This window comes from Zootermopsis nevadensis, unplaced genomic scaffold (genome assembly GCF_977971745.1).
Source record: "Zootermopsis nevadensis isolate Lab colony 2312 unplaced genomic scaffold, Znev_1.0 Znev_ptg000009l, whole genome shotgun sequence".
Lineage (NCBI taxonomy): Eukaryota > Metazoa > Arthropoda > Insecta > Blattodea > Termopsidae > Zootermopsis > Zootermopsis nevadensis.
In genome coordinates, this window is record NW_028259141.1 from 6,287,759 (window position 1) to 6,306,460 (window position 18,702).

An 18,702-nucleotide genomic window follows, 5' to 3' on the forward strand; every position below is an offset into this window, starting at 1 on the left:
TCGGAAATTCTTCCTTTCCCACATATTATAACTGAATCCGATACAAAGTATTTATTACGATGTATCTAATTCACGATTTTGCAAGAGGTGTTCAAAATTTGATCTCTCCACCTCCACACATGCCTGAGCACTGCAAACAGTGGACTGATGAACAGGTGTGAACACACCAGGGCGTGTTTTAACAATGTTATAAGCAACCCACACATGTCACCATAGCTCCTACTGTGTGTTAACAGGCGTTTCATACACTGGTCCTGAATTCCTTTGACTTTTTTCCTGTGGGGGTCACTTGAAGTCCCTGATTACATTGTGTGATACCTAAAGTGGAACACTTTAGGTATCACACAATGTAAACGTGTTATATAAAGTTTGTTAGTATCATTGTAATGCCAGATAAATATGCATTTTTTAATAAGTACAGAGCTTGGCGTTAGTGACATTAAACTTATAGATTACCAATTCTTCTTGGTTTCTGTTTTTATGCATCTAAGAGCTGTGTAATTCACCTGATTTTGCTCCCAGTGATGTCTTTTCTGGGGCACATGTAAGGGGACAAATCAGGGACAGGTTGACACTCCACTGTCTCCATATTGTGGGCAATTTGAAGAAGAGTTTAGGTCCTATGTGAATTCGTAGCAAAAGTTTAGCAGAAAGGCTGGAAATGAATACCATTTTAATGTACATAATTCATTCATATCGCTTAATGTCCCACAACTGGTAACTGTGTGTGTGTGATTGGGGGGGGGGAGACCATTTTGGATGTGAATTATAGTAAATTAGTGAGGCTATGGTATTTTTCTGCTAAAGTATGAGAAAATTATATTATGACTTATTTGTTTCTTGTATTAACAAATTAAACAAATCAAATTCAGAAATTAAAAAATTACCTTTACATTTTATAGTGTCATTTCCTCTATGTTTGATAGAGTGCTTATGTTACCATGACTTTGTCACCACAGCCACGTTTGTGGGGCACTGCAATGAAAATTAAGTATTTGTCTTTGAGTGAAAACATTGTCTGGGTTTAGAATGTTTCAGAATTTTCTTTCAGAGTCTCTAAATCTCTTATCCCCTCAACTGAAAATGAGTTTGCTAAATTGATTAGATTTAATTCAGTTCTGAATTAAGTAGTGTTCCATGAGACAGCAGAATCACTGACTTCTGTTAAGTAAAACATTATGTTCATGCCAGCTCTGGCTTAAGAAAGTAGTACTGATGTCAGCTGTTTATTTGAACTCTGAATATTGAAGGGTGTAGTGACAGGCTTGTAGTGGTCAGAGTACATACCACTTTGTCAAGCTATGAAGTCTAGTGGCAGGTGATTTACTTGCAAGCAGAACAACTGGCGTAATGCCTGGCAGTCACATGAATGTTACCCAATTCTGTTTGAAGGCTAATCGTTCTGAGTGCTTAGGGATTACGAGATCACTGTGTGACCATAACAGATTAGTCGTTAAATAGATAATTACACGCGTGGGTTCCCAGACACATCGAACCTTCCAAAAATTATGTATTATTACATGAATTGAATGATGATCTGTTTACATTGTTTGTAGCTTCCTTGCTTTCAGTAAATAGTACACATTTTATTCTTTCAGGAGGATCAGTTGGTGCGTGTTTTAGAAAAAAACACTGAGCTCACAATCCAGAATACAGACTTGCAAAAGCAAGTTCAACACCTGCAAAATGTAAGCAGTATGTTTTATTCGAATAAACTGAAATTCTAATTACTTTGTGTTCTGATATGATTATTTAAGTTTAAAATGGGCACATTTCTTTTGAAAGAGCCCTTCTCTTGCTGAAACAATTGTGAGTGATTGTTGATGGTAGAATTAAAAATTCAAGAAGAATGCTCCAGTACTACAGGTTTTATGTAGTGAAAGATAAACTTTAAGAGGGAGGAATTTCGTGTTGAGTACAAAATGTTTTGAGGAAGAAAGTACATGGTGTGTTTCAATGTAACGATGAACATGTAGCGGATATAATTTGTATGGGAAGTACTGAAATATACACATCTAATAATAAGTCTGTCTGTGGAATGCAGTCAGAAAAGTGACATCTTCAGGAGGTACATAAGCGAAGTAGTAAATTTTAGATTTCATGGTGATGCGAGTTTAAATTGTGGTCCTCTGTGTTGTTGCATTCTATAGTCTCATGTTTTAGAGGATCATGCTGTCTCCATTTTCAGGGATGAAAATTGGCAGTGTGTTCATTCAAAATGCTGGTGTACGACCAGGAGACCACATGGTGCATCAATCCAGGAGACTGCAATCTGAACTTGTTGTCCTGTTTGGGACAATAACAAATTTTGGAATCTGCAGTATGACAGGCCTAAATACTCACCTTAATGAATTTTTTATGTGTAGAATAGCATGTTAAGTACATGATGAATGTGAGCCCTATTATACTGAAGACACACTCCAAACCGTTGATTTGTTGGTTAAGTTTTTCACACATTCTATAGTGTCATGTGGTATGCTTTTCAGTTTTCCCATAGATGCTGTATATTTTATCAATATTAGTTTAGAAGAAATTTTAATCTTTTAACCCTTTGACATAAGTGCATTGTTTTCCAAGCTTCTCCTGTTCCCTGTGCTGAGAATTTTTTGCTGCTTTTACATTTTTTGGTGTTCTGTATGCTCTTGCGCAAGCAGAGAACACTTTATGGGTACGCTCCATCTGTTATGTCTTTCAGCCGATAGCTTGCTGTCATCTGTCAGTGGCCATTTGAATTGACGTTGTATCCACTGGATGATATTAATGATTATTTTTTAATAAAAATGTTGTGTGATTGACGATGATTACTATTATTTGTCAGATGATTTGTGTAGGTCTGTTGTCTTACAGGGATTGCCCCCGGGTCATAAGCTACCTTCAGGGCTTGCAATGCCAATGTTGTGACCTTCCCAGGGCTTCCACCTCTGGAGTTTGCCCTAGAAAGGCTTGGCCTAACAGGACTTTCCTGGAACTTTGTGCCTGCCCTCCAGATATTTGTCCATTAGGCTTGCTTCCCTACATCATGTCCCCCTCTGCCTTTAAAATCCACGACTTTGCCCTTGACTTGGCAATCTCTGGCTTTCCCTCATTTTAGGCTAGAGCACATTGGGCCTGCCATTCTCAGGAGGTAGGCAAAACTGCAGGTCTTTTTCCCAGCAGCCAAGCCATCCTTAGGGTCCTAATTCCTTGGAACTTACACAACCAAGGTATGATCCCCAGGTTTGCTCCACCATGCCTTGCTAGGTCAGAGGAATTTTTATATTTGAATGTGAACATAGATGCATACGTTTAATCTATGTGTTTCAGGTGAGCGGAGAGGGTCGCAGTGGGCTACCTGGATCGGTACAGCCTGGTAGCAGTAGTAGCACTAATAGGTCAGGAGATATTGAGTCAATCCTTAAGGTAAGAATATACATGTAATAACAGTTAAAATTTTGGAACTGAAGGGTTTAAAATTTTTTAAGCTACTAATGTTTATTATGTATTACGAATAAGTAGTTAAATTCTAGATAAATTTGGTTAGATAAAGAAGCATCTACCACAGTAGGAATTCAGACACTGAGGGGAAACTGATTGTGGTATTCTGGATTGTGACACCATCTGGAGGAATGTATCACCTGCATCTTCAGGATTGAAATGAGGTTATATACGCAATTTAGAAGACCACAGTCGATGTCTTCGCTGCTATGAGAACCTTGGACCTCAGGTCTGTGAATTTCCTCAGGGAAGAGAATATAGTCGGGGCAAAATATGTGAAATAACATAGTTTGTAACAAAACTAAGAGTGAATGTAGATTGTTGTCCTTGCACAAACAGTGGAAGAAAGTCAGCAGCATGTGTTCTGTTTAAAATACAATCAGGTGGAAGGAACCATCACATGGGAAAAGCAGCAAAAAGGCAAATTACTTTGTACGGCCAGAAGTGGAATTTGTCATCTGGAAATTATTTTGAGATTGTTTATCCAAAGTTAAAGGTTTGGGAACAATATTTTCTGGTAAACTGTAGTACAAAACTATAACCCATAAGCAAAGAGAGAATGTCTAATTTTTATTTGTTTAAAAATTTATAGTGTGTGTATTGTGATGTGTCAGAATTATGAAGAATTACGGCTGTACCTTTCTTTGTTTTTCTGTCGACATTGATAAAATGGCCTTCTCTTAGATGCAATGTCGTATCATACTCAACATTATGATTCTTGCATGCATCAGAAATAAGCTACTTGTAATAATTAAAGTTGTAAAATTTGGTTTTACTACATTTTTGAGAGAGAGGTTTTGCTGTCAACTCCAAGTATTGATTTTAAACAATATAAAGAAATACAAGTTGGGAACTGGCTTTAATGAACAATTATCTAATAACAAGATATCAGAGTATGAATTTACAGGTAGATGAAAGTAGAAATGTCACTCTTTTATTTCTTAATAATAAAGTGCTTGTTACATCTTCCTGTTTTGTTTTGTTTTCTTTTTTTCCATGCACCTTCATTCTACACCGTGTTTACTGTCGTATCTAGCAAATGCGCGATGCTGCAGACAAAAGAAAAGAACTGGAACGTCAACATGCAGAAGCATTGAGCCAACTTCGGGATAAACAAAGTGAACTACAGCGTTTAACAAAATTCAGCACAAATACCAGTTCTGAAAAGAAAAACAAGAATTATGAAACTATCGAAGCACTGCAGGTATGTTCATTTCAGCAATAACTGAAAGACTAGTTATTACATTTCTTGTAGTGACTGAATAGGACCTAATTTCTGAAATTATTATAAATCTCTGTGTGCATGTCAAGTTTCAGAATCTCTTTAAATTGTTTTCATGTCTAGAACTGCTCAAAAACATTGATGAAACTAAACATCACAGCTTGGTGGTTAGACTCTTACTGTCCACAGATCACGAGAAAAACCCTGCTGAGGGAAGTCGTTTCTGATGTGGTGCGGGGGGAATGTTACTTATCAGGTGGACTATAGGGCTGCTATTGGTGGGAAGTGTGATACGTCAGAGTTTTACGCTACTACACACAGACTGAAAACATCAAGCCGTTAAGAGTAGCGTGTAGTGAGTGCACCTCTAATGTGTTCTGCGGGTGTTGCGATAATATTCTAGATTAAATCACTGTGCCGCTGTGAGGTAATCTTAAAGCTGTACCCATTAGAACGCATGAAAGCCTGTCGTCTGTTGTTCGATCAGTGGTTGTGGAACGAATGCTTTCAGGATCGGTCATCACTCACCGCGAAATCTTGCGCATGCGCGTATATCAAATTCCTAGCAGGGATTTTCTCCTGGTCTGTGGACTGTACTTTATGGGAGATTGTGGGTTCAGATATTGGTCCAGTGACTTTATATTCTGATTTTTGTTGTTATTTAGTTTTCCTCAGTCCCTCAAAACAAATCAGAATAGTTAGTACCTTAAATTACGTATGTCCAGCTGTTTCCTTTTCTACCCTTTCCAGTTTATTATTGATTAATCATGCTGTCATTTGACATACAGTCTGAGTTACAGACAATATTGATAAAGAAACCATAAGTAAATAAACAAACATGGCAACATCTAGTATTAGGGGTATACGCTATGGTTTTTCAGGAAAATTTCATATTGATACATCATCAGTCCAATATGAACCTTTCTCTATATGAAACTTGTATCACATTTCATAATTGTTCTTGATGAGAGCTTATTATACAATAAATGTTTATGTGACATAAAACCTTTATCTCTCTACAGTCCAGAACTTATGCTAGAAGCATATTTTTGCATGGTGAATACAGTAAAATCTTAGTATAACAAATGCCATTATTACAAAAATTTCCTTTTTCACGTACAAAAGTACTGTTTACTCTTAAATAAAAATATATACAATAACATATGTTGTGAAGTGGCAAATGAAAACCTGGTTTTTGGGTGTACGCCAGTTACATGATGTCCATACTAGATTTCACTGAAATACTTTGTATTTGTGTGCTTGTGTCAATAGGAACTTAAATTTATAACTACATTATAATAAATTTGCAATTTAATTATTTCAGTACAGTTTCCTGGAGCCTTTAATCACTTTTTGCCACAGTAAAGAAATTTTTTTTTAGTTCAGTTAAAAAATGGAAGAATCGGTGCTTTTGCTAGTACACTATTAAATCCAATAACTTAGTTATGTGTTTCAATATGTAGACCTGAATAGTGAAATGCTAATGTCATTTAACCCAGTAATGCATAAAAATATATTAATTATTTAGTCAAAGATTCGTGAGCTCGAGAAGAAGACAGAGTTACAGAATGTTCGACATGAAGAGCTTCTGCTGGAGATGGCGTCAATCAAGCGGTCGTCACAAGGGACCTCTGCAGTGTCTGCAACCATGGGTCCTTCCACATCCAGTGGTACAGGATGGAAATTGTCACGTGCCAGTTCCACCAACCAGGAAGTCCAAACTTCACCAGAATCGGGTACCTCCACACCAGGTAAACATTTTTCTGCTTCAGATTAAGTTATGCTGCCAAGGAGAGCAAAGTTTGTACAGTTACAAATTAGTGAGGTTTCAATGTATGTATTTTATCTTATTACTGAAAAATGTATGTATGTGTGTGTAATAGAAGAAATCACAGCTTCAGAAGTAAGTCATTTCTTGGTTTAATGAGAAAGTCTTTATCATGGGTTATATGGTATTGAATGGAAAGAAAATTGATGGAAGGAAGTACTCATGGTCTAATTTTTAATAAGTTTATAATAGAAATTGTGGGGGTCCGCAGTGGCCGCACGGTCTGAGGCATGGGTCTTGTGCCACTTGGTCGCATTGACCTTGGGTTCGAATCCCACTCAAGCCATGGATGTTTTTCTGTGTTGTGTTGTCCTGTGTACAAGTAGAGGCCTTGCGACGGGCCGATCCCTCGTCCAAGGAGTCCTACCGAATGTCCATAGATCAAGCCAACTGAAAAGTTGGGGACCTGTAAAGGGTACCAGAAAATGTACAAACATTGTTAAACTGGAAAAAGAAGAGTAATAGAAATTGTAATTTGGTGTGGAATACATTTAATTCTTAGTGTATTTGATGGAACTATACTGACCGACATGAATGGTGGTGGCTGAGTTTTGCTCACTTCTGTGCTTCTACTGTCGTGTGCTCTTCTTACCCATTCAGCTTCAATCACTTGCTGTATACTTGCTCGGCTAGTTAGCATATAGAATACTCAGTTACTTCAATCATGAAGCGGACACTAGCATGCCAGTCCATTATGTTGCTAAACACAAGGACATAATGCTGAAGCATGTAATATAAGCATTGAAAATGTGCAAAGAATTGTTAGCAAGAGTGACATAATTTGTATTCTGCTCTCTCTCTGCAAACCACCAACTTTTGTTCTTGTTGGTTGTTGGGTTTAATTTGTTTTAATGTGTACGTATTGTTAGAAAAATATGAAAAGGGAAATGGTGGACAAGTCTATAATGAATCTTATTAGGTTTTGGTTTGACAGACTCTGGTCGTCTGGAGACCACAGGTCGTTCCACACCTCTGGATCAGCACCAGTTTACAGGGCCCTCCGCCAGGACGGTGCTGAGTAGAAGCCATGGCACATCTGTCGCTCCAGGTAGAACTTAACTTAAACTCATGTAACATACAACTTGCCACTTAATATCACTCAAACATTATCTATGGGCAATGTTGCATCAGATACGGAAAAAAAAATCATGATTCATAAAGTTAGTAAGAGCAAAGATAATTTTCCTGACAGAACTTGTGAATGAAACGATCATACATGTGTAAGCATTGGATGCAATCTGCACTGGTTAGGAATGTTAATGCAAATGCTTATGCAGTATTTTACTGTGTGTGTACTGTATTTTTCTGTCATGTGCTCATATATACTACTTACTTTATTTTTATAAAATGTATTAAAAATATGGCTTGAAAGTTACAGTGCTTTGGATATGGGGTTAACTATTTCTTTTTAACCTTTATCAGGTTCATATCGCTGTTTACAATCGGTCTAGTTGGCTATGTGTCATGGTAATATACCACTAAACATTTAACCTTGTAGATAATGTCTAGCTTGTAGCCTGGAAGTATGGGGGTTAAAATTCACTGTTCCTGTATGATAACGGTTAATAATACTCAGCTATGTGCGTAGCAGTTACAGAAAGTAAAGGTCTAATTCATTCTGTGTAATGAAGTATAGAATACTGCAGGAAAAGAAATAATACTGGAATGAAGTTATCACCTACAACCTTTTATAACCACCCGGCTTAGGTGATTTAATTCAGGGTTTGTGTAACTCAGTGAGCTGAGTCCTTCTCTCCAGGAATATGCGTGGGTGCACCACTAGCGGCCCGCGGTTCGAATAAATAATCACACAAATAATGTATCTGATTACTGAAATATGGCTTACAGTATTCATTGCAGAAAAAATTGTCTCAACTAGCAGCCTGAGTAGTTCAGATTGGATTTTCTCAGTTGTTTTTAGCCTCAATTAAAGGAACCTTGTGGTCCAATATCTGAAGATGGCTTTAAAATAAACTTAAAATATCTGATTTTTCTATAACTGTGATGTGTAACATTGACCATAGATTACAGATGTGCTGAATTGTCATACGTATGTTATAAAACAGTTACACATTTGTGAGACTTCAGGTTCTCAGGGTGATGAGTGTTAAGATGGCTGTCTTTTGAGAAGAGCCATACTCTAGTTACATATTTTCACAGACACAAAACAGTTTTACTTAAGAGTGTATGACGTCCACAGATGTACAGTGTCAAAAGTAAATGTATGCGAGGTTTGGACCTTCATGACACATGTAAAAGAAATGCAGGTAACATGAAGATATTCCAGCAATGAAATGCAGCTATCCATCTTTAATGTTGTTACATACATCTACGTAGCATTCATTCCATTTTTAATGAAACTTTGTTTAAAGTTAGAGAAAGTGTAAGTGTATTATGCTGGCTTATCATGTAATATTATAGAAACAATTTGTTATATTCACAGGAACAGAACATTGTTTTTGCTTATGTGCCAGGAAGTTTTTATATGCTACTAAGATGGTTAAGGATTTATTTATAATCAGTAGACAATTTCTAAGGTGTGGCTTTGCCTATTAACAATCCTTTGACAGATTTTGGGTTTTTGCAGCAGTGAGGATTATGATGTTATGGGTTTTGGCATTGTGTAGAACTGTTAGTTGTTAGTTGATGCATCTAGATTCTTCATATTGCTGATATCTCATACTTGTATAGATTCTTCTACTGAGTCTACATGGTGTCAAAACCCAGAAGTACATCATGATCCTGTGATAGATTGCAACACTTGTAATCTCTCTACTAGCAATTATTCGTTCTTTATTGGTCCACAGAACTGTTCAAAGGTAAATGTATCTGCTTATCTAGTTCCCTTTCACAAAATTTACACAGCTTAGTCTGTTTATCAAGTTGTTGATATTCAAAAAATGTCACGACAATAGCAAAATATGTGTTGTTATAAAATGCAGTGGTGTGATCAGTTTAAGAATTGCAGTTTGGTTTGATAAAGTCTGAAGCATTGTTCAACACGTTGTACATACATTGAAATTTTGGCTTATTTTCTTTGCTTTGTGCAGACCATATACTATATCTTCACTCATTATTTTATATTTTGGATCAAGTAATAGCATGTGTTGCTGTTATATTTATGGTCAGATTACCCTGCCTTTGAAATTTATCAACAGCTAGATGTTTGGAAATGGTGTGGTATTTCAAATAGGAATTGCTCTGCAAGTTACTGTTTGCTTTGTCTATCATAATTGTTGTCAATAGTGTTGTCATTGTTTGAGTAATGTATGAAAAATGTGAGGGGCCTATCACATCTGCCTGTTAAGTCAACTTTCTATGCTATGTCTATTTTGAGCAAGAAACATTTAGAAAGTAGACAAGATTCATTGGTTGGTGTCCTCCACCAGCAGACTTATAGCAGCTGCAAAATACGATGCGGAAAAGCTGTATGTAGGTCATGTTCTTTTGTCAGTTGTGTAACTAGTAAATTTATGGACAGTCCTGTAAATCACATCTATCAGTTATCTCACTTGCATATGCTGCGGTATAATAGGAGAGGTGGAATTAGAGACTGTTCTATCAAATCATGTTGCTCCTTGACTGCTTTATTTGTATTTCTTCATAAACACCAGAATTTATATATAGAATTAGTTGAATGTAGTGTTATTTGGTCAGGTATTGTATTTTTGATGTTCCTACTCATAGACACTGTTACCAATCGTTTTCTGTTCCGTATCAGTGTGTTCATCTCTTCAGTGGAAGAAGAGAATTAATGTGGTCAATGATTGTACAGTGGCAAGTGTGAAGATGGCTATCTTCTGGGCTGTTGTACCGTGTAGTCTGGTAGAAGTTTGCCAACGTTTCAGAAGTACTTGCTTCATCCATCATTAGGGTGATGAGCCTACATGGTTCAAAACTCAGAAAACAGACATCTTTATACTTGCTGTTGTTAGAACCGAAAATCTCGCTTAGTAAACTTCTGTGGAGATGCCTCTCTTTGCTTTATTTGGAGATTTAAAGCCTTAACTTATCTTCACAACACAGACAGCACTAGCAGAGATGTGATGTTATCAGATGTTAAAGCACAGAGCAGTATTCTGCCAATTTCTGCTTGCAGAATAAAATGAGCTGTCACACAATAAGGCCAGGCAATGAAACGTGTTTTTTAGATAAGAAAATGAGACATTTAAAATGTTGATAGAGGTTGATTGATATGTGACCTGACACCTACGTTGGTATTGATCTAGGAGGACAATTTTTCAGTCATTCTAGGCGTTTAGACCACTTCGGGGTCTATTTTGTGCCCCTGATATTGTTAGGGTCTTTCAAGAAGACATGATTACATCATGAACAAGGATGATCCAGGTTCTTGGCTTCTATTTTCTGAGTGGGTTTTATGCATCTGTAATAAAAAAGAATTATTTCCATATTTAATAATTTGGTCTGTTTAAACTAGTATTTTCAAATGTTATAGTTCTATCAGTTGGAACAGTCGTGTGAAGTTGGACGGATAAAATCCACATGTGGCAATACAAATCATTTATCAGGGGTAGCACTGAATTGTGGTCTTTTTCAGGAAAATATGGTGGCTGACTTTGAATTAACAGTTTTCTGCAAGTAACAAAATTACCTTTCCTTTGCAGAATACCAAGAAAAATAAACTTGTGTAGTTCACAGCAAATATTATACAAACTATGAAATGCATGTGAGATTTGAGGTTCTCACATGTTTATGGTATTCTGTTCTGTGATGCCATGGTCCTGTAGGTGCTTATCAACATCTTCATCTGACCCACCTGAAGATGGAGGTGATACTTTCATCAGAAACTCTGATAACCACATACAAGACCATGGCATCACAGCTCAGGAGATTACTAAATGTATCTCAGTATAATGCTTCAGTGTTTGTTTTGTTATGCAGGTACATTTTAATATGCTATTGAAAAACTTGATACAGTCAAGAAACTTATAAGCAATCTGACACTACAATGTTTTCACAAATCTGTATATCAGTTGTTGTTCTTTGGGTGTGTCTATGTACTTTGATTGATGTTTGAAGGCATGACAAAGTGTTGGCCAAGTTGTTGATATGATTGAAGGTGACTTTTACCTATCTTCTTATCCTTACTGCATGACCTTCTTTCAGTTTTATACTTTGCATGGAGCATATTTATTGTTGCTGTAAAAGTTTCTCTCATTTGCTTGTCACTCAGTGTAAAGTACCCTCATGTTTATATTTAATTTGCACTCATTTTTGTGTTTTATTGATTTGTCAGTCGTTGCATGCGTTGATTTGTGTTGCATAAAGTATGTTGTCCACTTGTTGTTTTCTCACTGTTTTCTTAGTTTCTTTGTGGAAGCTAATTCGCCATATTATCATTCCCCTCCACCCTCCCTCCTGTTCACCCTGTTACGCTGTTTTAGGTTGCGGTTCATCAGGAGTCGTTCTTTCTCCGTTTCCTAGAACTGTATTTCCCTCTGGGGTAACTTCTCTTGGAGGGTTCACCCCCTCATATTGCATGCAGCAACATCCATATTACACACATCCTCCTGCTCCAAACCCTGGTGTTTGGAAAAGTCCCTCTGTTTCAGATTTAACTTCAATCTATCAGATGTCAAACAGCCACTATGGTGTGAATAATTCTACTTCTAATCCGCCAGCTATTAATTCTTCTATTCGTTGTGGCCCATTTTCATCTACCTCTTTACCTAATACAACAACTGCTCCAAATCAACCACCAAACTCTCTCCCATTGTTGCCCAACACCTGCACCGTGGAACCTTCCGTAGCTGCCAGTAACACTGGAACTGGGACGGAGATGTACGCACAGAGTGGCGGCCACGCACAGTCGCAGCTGCAGCAAGGGAGGACTGGTTCTCCTATTGGAACGTCCATGGGTGTCTCAACTGTTGGGGTCCAAAGCTCCAGTGAAATTGATCGTATCATGGCAAAGATTGAACAGGACAACCGAATCCTCGCAGAACTGGACAAGACCAGATCTACTATTGGTAAGTGTTTTCTCACATTATTTTTCAGCCTGGATTGCTTGATATGGCTTGGATGCACGCCTCCAGTTTTCAAGGTGAACCTCTGCTTTACCATGTGATCACAATGTAGTGTGTTATGGTCCTTGATAGAACATTAAACCTCAAATAATAGAAAGCTGTGGTTGTACAATTAAAGTTATTTGCTGGATGATCTAATTCTATCCTATTGTAATTAAATATTTTTTGAAACTTTAATTTCTTATTCTTTTTCCTGTTTAACAATGTTTGTACATTTTCCGGTACCCTTTACGGGTCTCCAACCTTTTAGTTGGCTTGATCTATGGACATTCGGTAGGACACCTTGGACGACAACACAGAAAAACATCCATGGCTTGAGTGGGATTCAAACCCACAGTCGTCGCGACCAAGTGGCACAAGACCCACGCCTCAGACTGCGCGGCCACTGCAGACCCCGAAACTTTAATTTCTGTATGATTGTGATGATTCATTAATTAATACATACAAGAATATTCTGAAGACCAAGTATCTGTCAAGTTAATCCAGCTCAGTATATGTGTATTATATGCAGTTCAGTGTGATATAAATGAAATACAAACAATGACAATGCTAATTGCCAAAAGAAAGAATGAATGAACTAATGTAGCTTTAACCCAATTTTTGTAAACCACACAAGAAAGAATAAGAAATTATAATGCTGATGATAATGGAGAGAGATTTGATTTTAAAAATTTATTTGTTTCCATTCTTAATTAATATGTGAAACGTGAGTTTGCTGCATGAAGGGTCACCTTGGAATCTGGAAGGAACGTGATCACTGGCAACTTATGGATGCTCTTCTATTTGTTAAATTCTCATGCATTGGACACTTACAATGCAGTCTTATGATGCATGTCATATAATTTTTTGTATTCCTTTCAGTGTCATAGAACTTGACTTTAGCAGGTTGTGAGTATGATGTTTGGTTTTAATTTAAAGAGAGACTTGATATTTTAATGGGCATTTCTTTCTGATTTGTTTGCTATCAGTAAGTGATACAGTTTTGCTGCTTTATTTTCTTACATTTCCTTCATCTCATCTCATCTCATCTGCTGTATTTTTACAGGTTCTTCATCAAATCCTTCTGTGCCACAGTTTTTATCCTGCTTGCTATTGGAAAACTCTTACTGCATTTAATTGATTTTAATGTTTAAGACAAAAGGTTTTTTGGAGCATTTTGGTGATGTTTTCTTCCTCAAATAATCTTCCACTTAGAATGATACGTCATGAAAATGCGAGGCAAAAGCTTCTAATATTGCCTGACGCAGATATCTTGCATATTATATTCATACATTATGTATTATAGTATAAAATTGTGTGTGTGTGTGTGTATCCCCCCCCCAAATTATTCACACTATAATTATGCAGGCTTTCCTTTAGTGTTATGAATTTCATGTCTGTGAATGTTTTAATATTTAATCAGTTCTTCTGCAGTCCTGTGAAATAAATATGTTTGACATTTGATAATTTGTCTTAAACATATGTGCACCATATTACACAAGTCTTCTTTTTGATCATCCAGTTGAAACAAATTGCCTTAAAACACCATAAATCATTAAGCATAATTTTCAAGTCCAGAGTTCTTTTTTCCCCCCATTATTCTCATGTTGGTACAGGTGATACTTCAGATTGTACCACCATCACTATTCCAGTCCCCGAACACAATGTCTTGGGCTCGGGGCGTATTTTACGAACCTGCAGACAGCCACAGCAACAACCATCAGTACATCAACAACTGCGACACTGTGCTGACTCAAAGAAACACTACCTTAAAGTCCCGCAGATAATGTATGGTCATGGTTCTCGAAGTGGTAGTCGTGATCACCAGCGTAAGTGTGGTTTTTGTCTCAGGCAAATTCAGACTCATAGGCTAGACACTGTTTAGCACAGTTCTGTGGCTGATAGCTGTACCAGAGAAATTATTTCTTGGATACATAGTCATGCCAGAGGAGGGGAGTGTAATTGATGACAGACGTCATGCACTCGCCTTAAGGCATTGCTGCTGCTGCAAGAGATTTGAATGCTGGATATTACATTGATCCCAAATATATGCAAGGTATTTGATTAGTTTGGCATTTTTATATTTTACAGGTGATGGATAAAATGTAAGAAAACTGGGAGAACGTTACTTATGCTTGTGTCTTGTATCCATTTTCTAAACATTGGTTTTGATTTGCATTGTGTTCTTCTTGTCTGTGTTCACATTTATCCTGATGTTGTAATACTATACTGATGTACCTTGAACCAGTTATGCTGTGTATTTATTGTGTTTCTTTCTTCAAATATCTATCTATATCTGATCACCGAATTAGACACTGGATTTTTGTGTTTATGAAATGCACAGGCCTTGTTTGTTGGTCCTTGTCCATTGAATATTTTGGAGAAAGATTTGTATATAATGTTCAGGATTAAATGAAAAGCCTTTAACTATCAGATTGCTCATTTGGAAGTATCTAATAGGAAAAGGAGAATGATAATGACAGTGAGAATAAGGATAGCATAAATAATCCCAGTTAAAGAACTGCGTAATTGAATTAATATGTTTTTCCCACTTTTGTGTGCAGATGTCTATATTCCATACACATAAAAAGTCTGGATATAATTAAAATTAATGTAGTAGTAGGTTCTTAGATTATTGTTAAATTTTGAATACTGACCAAATATTTGCATATTGTAAAGGAGAGAGAAAAAGTAATAAATTTAAAACATTGAAAATAATTTTAAAGTATAGCACAAAACTTTTGAAACGCTTAATCTTATTCTTTGAAAGATCAGCACATGTTATTTCAATTTAATTTTTGTTATCCCTTTGAAGCTGAAGTTTAAATAGCACGCAAGAATTCAGTTTTTACCTCAAAGAGAAAACAACACAACTCCATTACAAAGTTAAGTTTATATTGTTTTAAGGATAATAATTACTGTTTGGTCTGAGAATTATATAAAACCCATAAATCCAGTTTGTAAGCAGAATACAGAATTATTGTTTGTCGAAGAAGGTGGTGCGTATAGTGACCATGTTGCTTTAAAGGATTAGTTATTGGTTAATAACCTAGATTGATTGTTTGGCTTCAGCTTCATATTTAATCTTATTCAATTTTTTTTACATAAAAGTATCATATAACTTTTGATTTTGAAAGAGAGATAAGTGTAGGATGATAAGAGACAAGACATGAACCCTTTTAAATGTGATCAGTAAATGTTCATCTTCTGCAGCAGCACCTGTCTTCTGTTATAGGTAAGCGCATGCTGTGTAACCTCATCTTTTGCAAATTACCTTCTTCTGACATGAAGTACATAGGTTGCTTACCCTTTCCTCATCTACCATAGCTGCTCATTAGTTTACTGTGCATTAGACTGAGATATGCTGACCCTTTCTTTAATCTGTTGTTCAATAGAAGTTTTGATGTTTAGTTGAATTCTTCATAATACAGTTTGTTCAAATCACGTTTTAATATGTTGTTTTCAAATGTTTCTTGCTTGCTGTGGGGGTCGGAAGTATGGCAGGTGGACTTGAATTAGTACAAAGAGAATTCTTTAGCACTTTATGTTTGTTATGTGGTGTTGGTTTTGTTCAGTCTTTTGATTGGCTGCAGTCTGTTAATTTAACTATTGTGTTATGTGACAATACTCTTATTTATGCACTGTTCTTGCTTCGAGATTGCACCTATTTAAAACATTAATTTCATTTAAATTTGAAATTTTGTGATGTTTTTTTATTAAATTAAAAAACTAACTTGACCTTATCCATAATATTAATTTAATTAAAAACGTGATGTTTTGGAGACTTGAATTTGTTTTTGTCGTCAGGTAAAACGTACTCTGTTAGGCCCAGTCTATACGGCTAGTCCCTATCTCCGGACTACAGTAGGCCAACCAACTTGCTAGGTTATGCCATTCTTACATATGCACTTACTTGATGGCAGAGATGGATACCAGTCTCTTGAGTCATGTTTTTAATCAAATTAAGATGATGGATAATGTCTATGAAGTTTTTATTTTTACAAAATTTATTATATATCAACTTTCTTTTGTAGGTATATGCTATAAAACGTTTATTAAAAATATAAATGTAACTTTCCTCATATACAAGATGACAATAATAATTCATCTCCATACAGATATCATTTACCAGTCTGAAGAAGGAAATTAAATTATTCATACGGTTATGCTTTGCTTAAACTAAAGAGATCTGACAGACGGACGCTGGTAGATCTGATTCATTGTATTACATGGCACTGAATGATGGCTGCCATTCACAGTTACGCAATCCTATGCTTCTACTAGAATTAGCTGGCAGTGTAGTGATGGTCAAACTAATTATTTGGCTTTAGCCAATAATAGTTTTGAACCGATGTAGCCAAGCAGGAAATGATTTAACACTCTTTTCAAAGTCCAGAATATGTCCATTTCTTATTTTTTATAAAATGCTTGTCTATATTTTTGTCTTTTTTCTGGAAATACTCTTGTGAAATTATATAACTTAGATAATAAAGTCTCTGGGTTGCATTTGTTTTTACATAAAACTGTAGTTAGTGGTATGAGTATAAAGCTGTTTATTAATGATAGAAGTATAAGTGGCCAGAAATTTCTCTTGTGGATCTTATTCAAAATGATGTGAAACAATGTAGTCGATTGTGGTCTCCTGGATTGTGTAGTTTTGTTGGTTTGTAGGTACTTTCTCTGAAATCTTGGTAACCACATGTGCAAACCTACATGGGGCTACATCCCAGATCACAATTGGCATCATGATGAGAACCTCAAATCTAGAATAAAATAGTCCACCTTACTTAGGTATATATTGAAAATCAAAAGAGAAAGAGGACTGAAAACACATTTTCAGATGGTGAAATTTTACTGTGGCCACAGAAAGAAGTCTTACAAATTAACCCCATCCACATTTTCCTCAAGCTGCTATACTTTCCTGCATTTCCCCTCAGCCATGTAGCCATTCTGTTTGCAGGTATGTTGATAGTAATAACTTACGCTAGCGTCATCCGCTTTTGGCCGTCTGAGATAGACGGGAGGATAATACACCAATAAGAAGAAACAGAGAAACTTCAAACATTATCATCCCTGCCATCCATCGGACTTCTTTTTGCAGCCTCAGTATGTCTTAGTGCTCATTGCACTAAATCAAACTGACGTGTGTGTTTGTGTTGAAAAAAGAGAGTTACCGTATATGTATAAGGGTATGAGATAGGGTTGGGTAGAGATGAAGACTTATTTTTGATTATGACTGGTCTAGTTTTCTTAGTAACAAGAAAATGCTTGCAATTAAACATTTTTACTGAAGTCCATATGATCTAGTTGAATGACACCACTAGGTATATATTATTTGGGCTGTTAAGCATTTTTTCTTAGTTTGCTTCATGGCATATAGGATTAACTTGACGTGCTGATGTGCCTTTAACCCTGCAAGCGACGTGTGAAAGAAGTTTGATATACAAATGAAGCTACAGCTCTGATTGGTGTACGTTATCAGTAGTACAGTCATTTGTGTAGATTATAACAACAGTTCACATTAAATTTTATCGCATTTTGTTAAAAAGAAAAACACCCAGATGGCAGATCATATATGGACATATCATGTAGTGCTGAAGATTTGTATTAGTGAACTGGTGGCTTGTTCTTTATCCATCTTAAGTTAAGAAAAAAGAGAGAGATTGGAAATACTAGTCATTACTGGCCCAGTAGCTAAAGTTTGATTTGTTGAACAGACATGACTAAGTATCTGTTTTATTTCACTTATTTTTTACCTGAATATGGAGAAATTCTGCCAGCTTCTGAAGTTTTGTAGACTTAATCTGTACTTAGGATAATTGACAATATAATTATATCTTCATCATTACGTGATAACATTTCACTAGCAAGAATTTCTTGTGAGGTACGTTGTTGTTACCAGCCAGCTAGGTTAGATGTGTACTTATACTGCATTTTAAATTTGTCTGGATTGTGAATATTGTACATGGCTACAAGCTTCATCTAAGGACCTCAATGGCAACATAAACAAGTATAAAAAGAAAAGAATTTATCACCTACTTGAGTTACATGATATACGACTAACAAATAATCTTTAGACATTTGTTATGTAATTATGTTGGAGACTTAATTTGTGTAATAGTAAACGTCACTGTATATCAGCACACATGCCC

The 18,702-nt window shown here is 36.2% G+C and overlaps 1 protein-coding gene across 20 annotated transcripts in view; it reads left to right on the forward strand.

The window, feature by feature from the left end:
• Rbp (RIMS binding protein) overlaps positions 1–18,702 on the forward strand; it is a 95,291-nt gene that overhangs the window by 14,789 nt on the left and 61,800 nt on the right. For 17 of the 20 annotated variants that reach the window (XR_015534358.1, XR_015534359.1, XR_015534360.1 and 14 more), the window contains exons 3-8: positions 1,599–1,688; positions 3,304–3,399; positions 4,511–4,678; positions 6,225–6,447; positions 7,444–7,572; positions 11,930–12,514. Coding sequence is in view for 17 of the 20 variants with exons in the window: in XM_087345881.1 (XP_087202007.1) it covers positions 1,599–1,688; positions 3,304–3,399; positions 4,511–4,678; positions 6,225–6,447; positions 7,444–7,572; positions 11,930–12,514 (1,291 nt within the window). In the remaining 3 variants the exon portion in view is untranslated. The remainder of the gene's footprint in view (positions 1–1,598; positions 1,689–3,303; positions 3,400–4,510; positions 4,679–6,224; positions 6,448–7,443; positions 7,573–11,929; positions 12,515–18,702) is intronic. The other 3 variants (XM_087345886.1, XM_087345897.1, XM_087345898.1) reach the window with 3 other exon arrangements.